Source organism: Cheilinus undulatus, linkage group 15 (genome assembly GCF_018320785.1).
Source record: "Cheilinus undulatus linkage group 15, ASM1832078v1, whole genome shotgun sequence".
NCBI classification, from domain to species: Eukaryota; Metazoa; Chordata; class Actinopteri; order Labriformes; family Labridae; genus Cheilinus; species Cheilinus undulatus.
Genome location: NC_054879.1, coordinates 30308530 through 30322414, shown reverse-complemented (window position 1 = coordinate 30322414; position 13885 = coordinate 30308530). Strand labels below are relative to the sequence as shown.

Sequence of the window (13885 nt, the reverse complement as noted above, 5' to 3'; positions counted from 1 at the left end):
TTGCTCCCTCCCACTCACTGTTCTTTTCTAATCCTCTTTTAGATTTTCTTGTTCATAAACAGATGGTGGATGTTGCCGTTTAAGCCCCCACCTTAGGTTTTTATACTGCCCACACAGTTCTACAGTTTAAAAATCATGTTTTTCATACCCTACAAACACCCTCCTGTGTGTAACCGCAACGATTCAAATTAATTTATGCCATTGTTTTTCTTTGCAGATGCTCCACCTGAGGCACTGAAGTCTGGTCCACAGCCATGGCATTGCTGTCACAAGCTGATCTATGTACGACCCAATCCTAAAACGGGTGTCCCAATCGGTCACTGGCCCATCCCCGAGGCCTTCTGGCCGGACCAGAACTCCCCCACACTGGTAAGAAAACTCAAGAAAAGAAAGCATACAAGGGACAGCAGAATTATCCTCAATTTATGTAAAAATTGACAGAGGCTTTTCTCAGCAAGAGAAAAAATCACATAATGAAAAACGAACAGTCACAGGCATAAAAATACATGCATTTGTTACATGTATTGACAGTGAAATAACAAAGGTCATTTACTTCTCACAACAATATTTCATCAAAAAGGGAAGTAGAAATGCAGCAGTAATCATTAAGCAGAATTTGTGGGCCATATATTACATGATACACTAAACAAAGCTACAGCTTATGCAAAATGAATTACAGATTTTGCAGTTTTGATACTGAAAGTGGGATTTTTCAATATCATAATAAAGATCAACTCAGTTTTTACTGATTTTTCCATAGGTCTTGACTTGACTAACATGTTCTTGTAGCTGGTCTTAGTGTGTTTGTGCTGTACTTTTCTAGGAATGCAGAATATTTGGCTGATACTAGTGCAGACATATTCACACTAAGGCTGAATGATACGGCAGCAGGCAGTAAAAAAAAAGAAGCCCCAGTCTAAAGCCTGGTCAAGTGGCTACACAATGCTTGTGTATGGTCAGTTTCCACAACACAATCTGGTATGGTTCAGTACAGCTTTGTCATGGTGTCACGTTAAACTCTGATCTTAACCCTGTCCGGTCTTACTGTTGTGGTGGGAAATCCGTCTGTTATAAGAGATCATTTGGCTCAGCTTAGTAGAGCTGGTCTGGCTCCCAATTGGCTCAATGTACCATTTTGGCATTTACATGTGGATTAGATAACAAAGGATAGAGGAAAGGATACTGGCACTGAAATGGGAGCTAGCTACTGCGGCTCGCATCAATGGGCTGTTCATAGTACAGGCTCATTCGTGAATGGCACATCATCACTGGTCACTTTCTACACAAGGTTTATTTGGTGGGTCATATATCACCATCTCAATTACAAGCATGTGTGTCAAAATGAGGATTTTTTTTTTTACACAGCAAAGGGGCTTAGCTAGCCTCTTAGATCAGTACAAGACTCCTTTAGACTCTTGTCTGCAGGACTCAGTAAATTGTGACATTGATTGCAGGTTAATCGGATAACGTGGAAAAATTACTTTCTTGTAAAGTGTAGGGATTGTATTCAATGTTTGTAGAAATTATATGATGATGATTTCAGTGTAGAGGCCTATCTAGAACTGTGAAGTGCTAACTTTCCTCTGTTCCCATTCATTTCTTGTGGCTGTTGCACACTTCCTGACCCCAACAGACACTCACAAAGAACCCATAAACATGTTGCTTGTTTTGTATTAAACATCAATCGTTTCTATCCAAATTTAAAGTTACACTTAGTCTACATGATCTGCCCTGTGGGTGTAACCTTTAGTTAAACAAAAGCTCACCTTGTTAAACTGCCTGCTTTGACTCACACACTGCAGCATAAACCCGCTGCTGCAACATAAACAATAACAGCCACATTTGTGCGGTTTACAGACTATATGTGGCAACTGCATCAACATGCCCTGTGACAAGGTGCTGCTAATAGCTTGAATAGGATTTGCCTCACATTGAATGTCTGCCTTGAGCATTGTTTCAGTGCATCTGTGATGACAGCAGCAACATCTGTAGTCTTTTGTTATACAAGTAAGGGACACAAAGACTCTGCCTGCAGAGTGTTCAGTTCTCTCACTGCAGATGGAGATTTAAAAAACATTTTTAGTAAATTAGTCAAAACTCATAAAAAGTCAAGGTTTTGGTCTGTACCAAACACAGAAGTGGCAACATGACATGCAGACAGTAAGCTCTGAATTAAATAAAAATCTGCTCCTTTTTTTCATGGAGCTTGTACTACCAAAATAAAAAGTAATTCTCTTTATTAAACAACAGGTTTGTTGGGTCCCTCCCTGAGGTGATCCTGGGAAAGTACTTGCAATAGCACATCAACCTCATCTGAAAAAAATGAAGCAAGCTGTAGTTCAGACCTAAAACGTCAGTCCTTAGGGCAAACTTAAAATTTTAAGGGACAAGGATGAAAAAAAGAAGCAGTTGGTTAACTTTTTAAGCTGTTGTCTGCTGTGCTGACTTATTAAGCTGCATTCTTTTAACTTATACCTGCCAAACCTAACTCTGGTGCAATACATAAAAAGGTAACATCTGTGTCTGGTATGGTTTATGGTCTCTTTACAGGTTGAAAAGAAAAATAATATAGCCAACTCCATGTGTAATCAGACAATCAGCTGCATATACCAGAATCCTAGGAAATGTATCTGCATGGTTTTACAGTATTAAACTTTCTGTATGTTTCTTCTTCAGCCCCCCCGCTCAGCCCACCCCCACGTCCGGTTCTCCTGTGTGGACGCTGAGCCAATGGTGATTGACAAGGTTCCCTTTGACAAATACGAGCTGGAACCCTCGCCTCTTACTCAGTACATACTGGAGAGGAAGTCCCCGCACACCTGCTGGCAGGTACAGTGAAATCAGGAAACACAGCACAACACAAAATAAGACACACTTTTACAGGTAGGACTTAAACATTAAGGATAAGATCAGGGATGTTTAAACCTTTGGGCCTGTTTCTTTCTTAATGGTTCATATCACATAGCCGCAAAAAAATATGGTGTAATAAATGCACTGTGTAACTTTTCTTTGTGATGCTTTTACTTTGTGATTGTTCTGTCTAAAGCTAGTGGTACTTTGCATCTTATTTGTACAAAAAAGCAAGAAAATAAATGCATTTCATGATGTTCATGTCTATTATATGATATGGACTTATCATGCATATGTTATTCTTCTATCTTGTGCTTTTTTGCTGTATATGAGAACCTGTAATGGCCATATTTCCCTCTTAGGATGATTAAATTATTCTGATTCATAATATACACTAGGAACAAACATAAAAACTGGTGCAATTTGATTAAGAATGACTTCTATAATTGGAAATGTTACCATAAGAGTAGCCTTGGCATGTAGCCTTAAATGTTACAAGCTTAAAGATGTCTATTTACCTCCAATATGTTTTAATGATGCATGTTAAAATGCAAACTCATGATATACTAACATGTTAATACATGCTCAACAGCTGCATAGAAATCAGTGCAGCAGATACTGAGAAAGACCTCAGACCAAACTGCACTTTGTGATTATGGAGAGGGTTTCTTCCATATTTTTAACTTTCAAAAAATGTGTTTTTAGTTGCTCATTCTCAAGGGAATACTCTAAATGTTGTGCACCATTTTCGTCATCTATGAATACAGGAAGTTAGAAAGACAAATGGAAACCCCTTCTTCATGTTGCAGTCAGAAATACACAGCTACCACAGGCTGTCCCATTTAGCTAAATTGAAAGTCTGACAGAGATTAGTGGAGGTGAGAACAAATCCCAGAGGGAGTGCTGAAAGTGCACTCCACTTTTTATAGAAATGGTTCATACTTGTCAGCATTAGGAGTACGGGTCAGTGGATGCTAGTGGTGCTTGGCTTAGACTACCGATGCTGTTTCAGTCATAAACCAAAAAAACAGCTGCTCATCAAATCATCAAACGCTTAAAAAAACACCTAGATTCCTGCAGCTTATGTATTTTTCTGCCTGTTGAAGAATTCATCATACATGAACTTTTTTTCTCTCTTTGTGTTTTAGGTGTTTGTATGTAACAGTGCCAAGTACAGTGACCTGGGCCAACCCTTTGGCTACCTAAAAGCCAGCACAGCTCTGAACTGTGTTAACCTGTTTGTGATGCCCTACAACTACCCCGTGCTCCTGCCACTTCTGGGTAAGACTGATCGATCCATTTTACATCTAACATAGTTCTGTCAGTTATATTTAAACAACTCACAGTTACTGACAAGTGTAGATTCAGAATGGAGGCCATGTGTCTAAGGGCTGAGCAATAGATAATAAAACAGGTGCAATTGCATCTGTATTTCTGTGGTGCATAGTCCACCAAAAATCACACCATTAACATTTCATTAGGTTTTATGGAAAACATTCCTCATATAAACCAAATTGTGATATATATACGTCAAAATGATAACAGTACGTTATTTTTTTGTGCCTGTGACCCAAGTAACAACCTATTTTTAATTTAATCTCAGTTTTTTGGCAACATGGAGATTCAAGCTATTGTAGTAATTATTATTTTTACTTCAATTAATAAATTCATTAGGAGTCCGTGGTATGCTGTGAATTTACAGCTGAAAAGTATCAAATAGCTGTCTTGCTAAACATGTAATTTGTGTAATTTGATGTCAAATTTAGCAGATTATTATCTCATAATTTGAAGATCCATATCTCTTTATGAAGGGATCCTGAGCTGGCATGGATGAACTTGATGAAATGCACTAATGGCATGAGAAATGTGGTGAAGACCATGCTGTAGCACCAAAAAAGCCATGAACTTTGAAAAATATGTATACTTTTCCTTTTTTTTTAATATTCTTTATTTGAAATCACAAGAAATAAATCTACAATTCTGAGTTTACAGGTCCAAATTTTTTTCTTTGGTGAATTCAGTGTGCTTTTATAGGCTTTGGTACATTAGTCTTACAAATGAGATGCAGATAGATGTCTTATTTAAGTCTGTACTTTTTTGTTTCAATGCAGATGACTTGATCAAAGTGCACAAGTTCAAGCCAACAATCAAATGGAGGCAGTCTTTTGAGAACTATCTGAAGACCATGCCTCCATATTACATTGGGGTCAGTGGATGTCACATCATTCTTCAGCTCCTCATTTTCAATTTTCAGATGTTTGTTAAATTAAGAGGTTTTTGATCATTTCTTATGGCTGTGTTTTTTGTCTTCAGTCCTTAAGGAAGGCTTTGAGAATCATGGGAGCACCAAATCTGCTTGCAGACAACATGGAGTATGGTCTGAGCTACAGTGTGGTCTCCTATCTGAAGAAACTCAGCCAACAGGTTAGAAACTCTGTGTCTGCATGTGAATTCAGGTTGGAATGTCTCTCAATGGGAATTTCAGAGGATCGAGGTAAAACAACATCCCTGGATATCAAATATGTTCCAAGCATCAACCTTGCTGAGGCCTTTTTTCCTCTGGGAGTAGGGCTTTCAAGTTTGCCTAAAGAACTGGCATTTTTTAGGTCGTAAATATACTCAGAAAGTTCTGAAACTGCAAACCCTGCCAAAGTGGTGAACATTAGATTCTACTCTATATGGTTGCTGCAAAATGTCTCTATACACATTTTTTTAAAGTACACCATGATGTGTGTTTCACCAATATACTGTTTATAAAATCTGGTAGGTATATGTGTCTTGTCCAAGGATAGAACAGCAAGTTTTCCGTTTCCATTTAAAGTTGAAGTTTAGTTGCATTTTTTTGCATTATGATGGGTCAAACATGAGCAATGTGGCGTTGATGTTATCCCCTTCAAATCTGAGTGCTTTTCTAGAGAGACCATGATGATGAAAAGTTATTAAAATGTTACCCAGTAATGAAAAGACGTGGCTAATGTAGAGTGACAAAATCTGATGTTTCGCAAAGAAACAGGAAGCGCTTACTAGTTACTTTGGGGCTGATTCTATCTTCTTGGCCTGTGTCATCATTTATCTGCTTTTGCTCAGACTGATCTTTTGCCATTAAATGGGAAGTGCTAACTAGTTAGTTTAGAGCTGATGCAATCTTCTTGGCCTTTAATCATCATATATTTACTTTTGCTCAAATTGATGTTTTACCATGAAACAGGAAGTGCTTACTACTAAGTTTAGGGCTAATGCAGTCTTCGTGATGTGATCTTCCTGACTTGTAGTCATCATATGTCTACTTTTGCTCCCATTGATGGTCACCATTTAACAGAAAGTGCTTGCTAGTTATTTAGGGCTGATGCAATCTTCTTGGACTATAATCATCATATGTCTCCTTTTGTTCACAGTAATGTGTTTGCCATTAAACAGAAAGTGCTTGCTAGTTATCTAGGGCTGATGCAATCTTCTTGGCCTGTAATGATCATTTATCTACTTTTACTGACATTTACAGACAAAAATTGAGTACGACCGCCTGATCGCCTCGATTGGTAAGAAGCCACCTCCAGAAGCTGGTATGAAGGTTCGATGGCGGGGAGGAGGAATATCACTGGCCCAACGGAGGGATTTCATCCAGCAGTTGCACAGTTTGTCAGGAGATGCTCCTCCTCTGCCCATGGAGCTCAACCCCAAAGAGTTTCAGGGCTTTCAGCTGGCTCTGCTCAACAAGGTAAATGTCATGTATTATTTCTGTATGTTAACCTCAAAAATACATACGTTTTAAACTGGCTTCCTACTCTGGAGGGGAAAGGTTTTTCAGAAATACAGACACTGCAGAGGTGTATTTGGCTGGACTGAGAATAATGAGCTGTTTTTTTAATTGTTGAAATAACAGAACAGAAGTGACATTAAAGACAATCAACAAAGAACAAAAGCTTAAAAGTGAGACAGTTAACAGAGTTTAAAAAAAAGGTTTGCAGTGGTTGAATCATCAGTTTGGAATTAGTACTTGGGGAAGAATGAAAAGTTACGACTGTAATAAAAAAGCAGAAGAGAAGAGGGGATGAATTGAATGTCCATATTTTGAAGCTTGTGCTGTTGGCAGGGATATTTTCTTCTGTTGTGGTACTGGATGGGTTTGTGTAAAGAATAGGAGAATCAAATGTGGGAAGAGTTAGAAAGGAGAAAAAAACATGCTCCTTGCTCTCTTTCTTGAGGAATTTTCTCAGACAATATTTTTATTTAGAAATGTTCCACTTTATCAGACTGTTTCTCCTCCATATGCATTCTGTCATGGTCAAAGTACAGCAGTATTTCATTAGAAAACAACCATCTTCCCCTGCCTGGTGAAATTTAAATGTTCATCCTTACCCTCCCAATCTTCATCAGGGCCTGAAGCCACAGAGCTTCAGGAATCCTTACGACATCCCCCGCAGCCATCTGCTGGACCAGCTCAGCCGAATGAGGAGAAACCTTCTCAACACCAGCGTCTGTACTCTCAGAGGGCAGGACTCAGGTTAGTCCATCTCTGAAACCTGTTGTAGCTTTTAGTCCTAATTATTAAGTTTGGAAAAGAAAAAGTCAAATCGATGGTATTAGGTCACTTATGTGAAATCTTCTCTTCACATTTTTTCTGTCTGCTGTCCAGACCAGCTCCACAGCGTGCCAATAGCCCAGATGGGCAACTACCAAGACTTCCTTAAAGCTGCTCCTCAGCCTCTTCGAGACGCTGATCCTGAACAACCCAAACGTCTGCACACATTTGGAAACCCCTTCAAATTAGACAAGAAGGTACTGAGTCACACCAAGCTCTGTCACTTACTCAGAAAGTTGAAATGTAACACAAAAAACATGTAGACTGACTGTCTTTATGTTTTTATTTCTTAGGGTATGATGATCGACGAGGCGGATGAGTTTGTAACCGGCCCTCAGAACAAGGGAAAGAGACCCGGAGATAGCAACAACATGTCGGGTGGAGGGCCGAAGAGACGACGTTGCATGTCGCCTCTGCTGCGCCTGGGCAGAGCTTACACCCCACCAGTAACACCGCCTGCCAGCCCTCGATCAGGTGAGATTTAAGTTCAGACAGATGATTAATAAGAATCAACTTTTAGATTATCTTTTGGCTTTTTGCTTTCATTTGAGGGGAAAGTGGAAGAGAGACAGGAAACATAGGGAGAGAGGGTGGAGGAAGACATGCATCAAACAGCCCCAGGGCCAGGAATTGAACCTGCAACCAGTGCATTGAGGACTGTAGCCTCTGTATATGGGCGCCTGCTGTACTAGCTGTAAACCAGTGTCCCATTTAAATAGACTTTTAAAACAAATCTAAATTGTTAGAAACAAATTCAAATGCTGAACAGGTTTCAGTCATTATTTTAAAGATTTTTCACAATCTTTAACTTTGTGCACCAAGCCAGTTGTGCTGGAGTAGCTCATATGAATCACTCTGAAACATGAATGAGGCTCTTCACAGTCAAATCAGCACAGATTGCACCATCCTTGACTATAAAATCATACTGTGCTGTGTCCTTTGCTTCAGAGTTTTTTTCTGAAAGCAAACATGCCATGTTTGTGTTTGTGAAGCACAAAATTGTGTGGAGGCTAATTTAAAATGTACTAAAAACCAAGAAGATTCTTCATTGAAGATAAGATTTTCCATACCATTTGAGAGGGTTGAGTTTAAAAATAGAGTTCATTTTATTTGTTTAAGTTCAGTTTAAGTGTTAAGGTGTGTTTTCATGTTTTAGATCACATATTTATTTCGACTTTACCAAATTAATCAGATAAATACATAAATAAAATAATAATATAGTAGTAATGATGAAGACTTATAGAGCTCTTTTCAAGAGCAAAGTTACAAAGTGCTTTTCAAGGACAGCAATAACAAAGTTTTTTCCCTGTTGCTCGGTTCCCTCTGTTGCTTGTGTTGACAGGGAACAAAGAAAGGAGGAGATGACAAGGCACCAGAAAGTGTCAGACAGGAAGATTTCCTTGATTATCTTTTGCTTTGCTCACTCACAACCGAGCCTTTGTGGCTCATTTTATAAAGTGGAGTTTGTTGTGCGCTAATAATATCCTTATCCATGTTTGAAATGTTATCCTCTGACTTGTGTCAACTCAGAGGACAAAATATTACAGCTGTCAAAGGCTTTACAAAAGCATCAAAATTCCATTTCTTTGCATTCAAAATAGAAGCATTTGTTGTTATAATTTTTACAAGGGGATAACTGAGATCCACAAGGCAGAGACTTGGATATTTAATGGACACAGTGTTGAGGGCAGCAGTGCCATATAGCAATGTCTGATGCTCCCTTACAGTCAGGACACTGTGTCACACAAATGTCAAAGTGCTGGTGGCAGATTCATATGTTAATTCAACAAGAATACGGCATACAGAACAAATTTCTCTGGTGAAAATAACCTGTGATAAGAGGTAAAACTAACACCAGCTACAGTAAAGAAAACCATTAATCCTGTACTTCACCTTTTCAAGATTATATTATATTATTCAGGTAATCAGATGTGATGATGCCTCATTATTGCAGTCTATAAATAGAATAGAATCACCGTATCATATTATTGCTATTGTGGACCACACACATCGTATCATGTGGTTCTTAAGTTACCCTGTATTCCATGCCTAATATGCAGAGTTAGAACAAGAGTTGCTGCAGAGTATTATTTCTTATTCCAACATGTATTTATTTAAAATATGTGTCCCTGCAGACATGGACATGAGTGATGGAACACCTGAACCAGACCTGATAATAAACCACCTGAATCAGAACCACTACATCTCAGACTCAGAGTCAGATGACTCCTCGGGGCCTGCAGACCACCAGGAGAACCACACATCAGCGGACCCCCAGGACCTGCGGCACAGAGATGAGGAGGAGAACGGGCGGCTTCAGGTGGGCGAGCTCCTTCCAGGGAGTGAGGGAGGAGCAGACATGGTGCTGCTGGACGAGCAGCCGCCTCGATACCTGTCACCTACAGCTCTGAAGAAGCACATTCACACCGAGACAACGAAGGTCAACAACGAGCTGAGGGCACTCATCACCAAGGAGATCCGAAAACCTGGCAGGCGTAAGTAGCTAAAGAATAGAAATACAGATTCAGGGGCAAAGACAAAGTTTGTTAAAAGAAAATATGAAGGTTCAGCATTTTCCATGGCAAAATTGTTTTATTGAGACCTCAAAATGAGGTTAGATTTATTACATATTATTCCCCTGTGTTCTTTAACTTGTCTTTAACACCAAAAAACTAAAATCTCTTCTTTTTGTGTCTCAGACTATGAGAAGATCTTCTTCCTCCTGAAGCAGATCCAGGGCACTTTGGACACCCGACTCATCTTCCTTCAAAATATTATCAAAGAGGCGGCCAGGTATAAAAACAAACCATCGTTTTTACATATAAGTAATTTTTTAGATCTTTCTGCCACCCTTTTTTAACATCTATGAACAGAAATGTGAAGTTTGAAGTTGTTTTGCTAATGCAAACCATAATATCTATGCTTAAACAAAAGATTGCAGTCTTATATTTGCTATTACACATGTGAATATATTACAGCTAGTAGTTACATTTTAAAGGAGCAAAGTTCAAGTGATGATGAAGGCTAAAAGAATGAGAAGCTCATGGCATTCACTTTCAGCTATAAACTGCATTACATCAGTGTCAGTCTCAGCATTTAAACTGTTTACTGCATTGTCGCTGTTACAAAAACCTGATTGAATTTTAATCCTGGATCTTAAATAAAGTATACAACTCTTATAAAATAAGAGTAATCCAAAAAGCATCAAATGTGTGAAATACAACAAAAAAGGATATATCCTTTAATTTTCTTAACATTCTGTATAATCTCCCTGTCCTAAGGATCTAAAATGAATCATAAAACTCCTAAAAAGAAAGCTGCTTGATTGAATATGAAACCCAAAACCTATTTACCATAAAGAAATTACCTGTTAATCATCACAAAGTTTGTGAATATTTGTTTTGTCACTAATGTTGCAAACAGGCAACATTCAAACACCAAAAACCTTTTTTTATCCCCATGTTTCTGTAATAACAGTTTTCTTTACTTAATTTAGTGGTTTATTCAAGACAGTCTGCAGACTGCATATCTCAGGCGCCCTCTCCCTTGCAGACCAGTATTATGAGGTGCTGCATCTTTCAGACTGGAAATACACACTAAAACTTTAAAAATAAAATTGATTTAACCTCCAGTTAGTTTAGGGTTCCAGGAAGGATACAAAAAGTTAAAAGCTAAAAACCTGTCCTGCAAAGCCCTCATACAAAACATTTAATAAAGCAGAGTAAACAGTCTGCTTGTAGGAAAAAAACAGATTCTCCATGAAAAAATCACTCAAACGTAGCAAAGGTCAAAGCTAACAAAGTTAATTCAGCTACATGAGCTACGTAGGCAATGTAGCTATGTAGGTTAATCTAAAGCTAACGAAGCCACTTTAGCTACATAGGTAATGTAGCTACATAACTAAAGTAGCTAAAGCTTAAGCAAACAAAGCTATGTGAGCTGCATTAGATTATGCTATGGTTGCTAAAGCTAGACCTCTTTTAGAACTAGGTATTCGAATGGTGACTTTGGTGAGCTTTGTTAGCTGTAGATAAAGCTATTGTAACTACATTGGTAGTAATGTTAACTACGTAGCTAGCAAAGCTGTGTTAGCTTTAAAGTAAACCACTGTTTGTGTAACTGCTTCTAAAATGGGTCTATACATAATTTAATCATAGACATTAGAGCTTTTTTCTGTTTTATTATGAAATGTGGCCTAGTTTGTAATGTCTGCAAGCTGGTTATTTCATTAATGTAATTGGTAGATTTTGTTTATGAATAAAGTCAAATTGGAAGAAAAAAAAAATCTTCAAACGTGCGAGCAAATTATGGCCCTACTGTTCTGGCAGATGCAGCATCTCACAGTAGTTGTCTGCACGAGGGGGACGTCTGAGATCTGTAGTCTGCAGCCAGACCTCTCTTTAACAACTGACTTTGCTTGCTGTAAATTTCAAACTATAACTCTAGTTTTTTCATCGTCTTTTAAAGGTTTAAGAAGCGTGTTCTCATCGAACAACTGGAAAACTTCTTGGAAGAAATTCACAGCAGATCCATTAACCTGAACCATGTGGACACGCTCTGAGACTGGCTCATTCCTGAACTGAATAGAACTGAACTTAAACCCGACAACTCTCCACAACCTTCAAAATGCCCTGTTCCTCCTTTACCGGGACCCACACGGAGACAAGACGTGACAAGACGGCATCCAGCCCTTAAACTATCGGTTCATGAAAAGACTCTGTGCTTTATCTCGACATTTCTGATGTTCTGATTGGTTTGCACACGGTATGAACGGGAGGATGTAAGAAAAGTGCAGGTAAAGTGTTAGATGTTTGTGAGGCATTCTCCTTCGTTTTCTTCCTCTAAGGTTGCCAGAATGATAAACTTTGATACAACTCGGGTAAAAATCAGATTATATCAATTCTCTATTTGATACGGCAACTGGGTAGACGGTTTTGGGAGATTTCTTGTTTTTAATCAACAAAAATGGCAGACATGCTCCTGTCTTATTTGCACAAATATTTTAACAACAATTGTTCTTTCTTTTTTTTTCCTACAACAGTTGTTGGCTAAAATATGAATGAAGGTCTTAAGTTTTCTTAACACTTTGGTACTGATAAAATGGAGCATACACTTGCTATTGAAGTGTATCAAACTTTGAAAACCTTAGCTCCCTTGTCTGGATAGATTTTCTAATTAGCAGAGGAAACGAAGGGGAGTGTGGCACTGTTTCTGGATGTTTTGCTGAGTCACGCTTGGTTGTGTTCATCTGACACCGTAGATTTTAGGAGAAGGTTCAGGTTGTGTGTTTTTCCGCCAACTCAGGGTCAAACAGGATCCAACGGAAACTCTCATCGAATGCTTTTGTTCCCCTTTTCCTCATTTTTGTTCCATGTTCCTTGCGTTTTGTTCTGTTGGAGGATAAGAGTGTGTCGTTCTGTTTGAAATTTACTTTCTACACTCCACTAACTGAAGCACTCCGACGCTGTGCTCTTAAATTTTGACTTTTAGCTCAAGTGTTGAATTTGTCGACTTGTGGTTAACCTACCAAACTGATGATTAATGTAAGAGAAGTACTTAAGAATTTATAAAGCATTACTTCCCTTTTGGGACACAAGCTGATCCACAGCTTTCTTTGCACCTGGAGAAGGTAAAGATTTTCAAAGCAATGATTACCATTTGAATGATGCAATATCATTGGTTACAGATGTTTAAATACAGGGAGATAAAGCTCAGGAACTCACACCAATGCATCATCATCAGCAATAACATCAGAGACACTTTTTATTTCCATTTTTATCCTAAACTTTGGTTGTAAAAGCTGAAATCAGACTGGAAATGTCTCCTGGATAGTTGACGAAGCGAGGTCTTGGATGCCAGCTTGTCCCAACGTGCTGGTTGCTGCCAAATAACTCGACCCACCCCCTAAACAGCCCCCTCCACCTCCCCCTCCTCCTCCTTCGCCATGAATCTCAAACCAGCTTCTTAACCATGAATGCACTTGTGTACATTTGAGAATGTTTATTTAAAGTAATTTGAAGGAAAAGCTAGCTTTTGTTGCAGATGTTTCCTCTGCTAACGATCTCTTTTTATGATTGGACTCATTCAGTTTTCTCAAATCTACACAAAAAAATCCGAATTAAAGGTCTAAGAGGTCGAGAGTTGTTTTGGGATTCAGAGGGCAGCCCTCTTCTGTTCCCTCCCTCCTTGGATAGGGACCAAAATCTGCCATAACTTGTCTTTGTTTGTGAAGAGGCCGCTACCAAAAGAGTATTTTGAATACACTGTAAAGATGTAAATAACCCTAGAGTACTATTTAAAGAGAATGTTCAGTGGAAAAATGGCCTTTTTGTAAGTATTTCCATGAATAAAGTTTCTATTTTACACTGTGAAGGGCCATGTAAATAAAGTGTTCTGTAAAGATGTGACTCCGTTTCCTTTTTTGGTCATTTTTCTTCTGACAAAAATTAAAAAAAA

General features: G+C 38.6%; 1 protein-coding gene across 1 annotated transcript in view; it reads left to right on the top strand.

Moving 5' to 3' along the window:
- Positions 1 to 13829, top strand: part of ints6 (integrator complex subunit 6) — a 40496-nt gene extending 26667 nt beyond the window's left edge. Inside the window, exons 7-18 of the mRNA XM_041807548.1 lie at positions 218 to 369; positions 2677 to 2829; positions 3999 to 4131; positions 4962 to 5056; positions 5164 to 5274; positions 6350 to 6565; positions 7225 to 7351; positions 7484 to 7626; positions 7723 to 7903; positions 9565 to 9924; positions 10129 to 10222; positions 11897 to 13829. Of these exons, the coding sequence (XP_041663482.1) occupies positions 218 to 369; positions 2677 to 2829; positions 3999 to 4131; positions 4962 to 5056; positions 5164 to 5274; positions 6350 to 6565; positions 7225 to 7351; positions 7484 to 7626; positions 7723 to 7903; positions 9565 to 9924; positions 10129 to 10222; positions 11897 to 11990 (1859 nt within the window). The 3' untranslated portion in view covers positions 11991 to 13829. The remainder of the gene's footprint in view (positions 1 to 217; positions 370 to 2676; positions 2830 to 3998; positions 4132 to 4961; positions 5057 to 5163; positions 5275 to 6349; positions 6566 to 7224; positions 7352 to 7483; positions 7627 to 7722; positions 7904 to 9564; positions 9925 to 10128; positions 10223 to 11896) is intronic.
- The last annotated feature ends 56 nt before the right edge of the window (positions 13830 to 13885 follow it).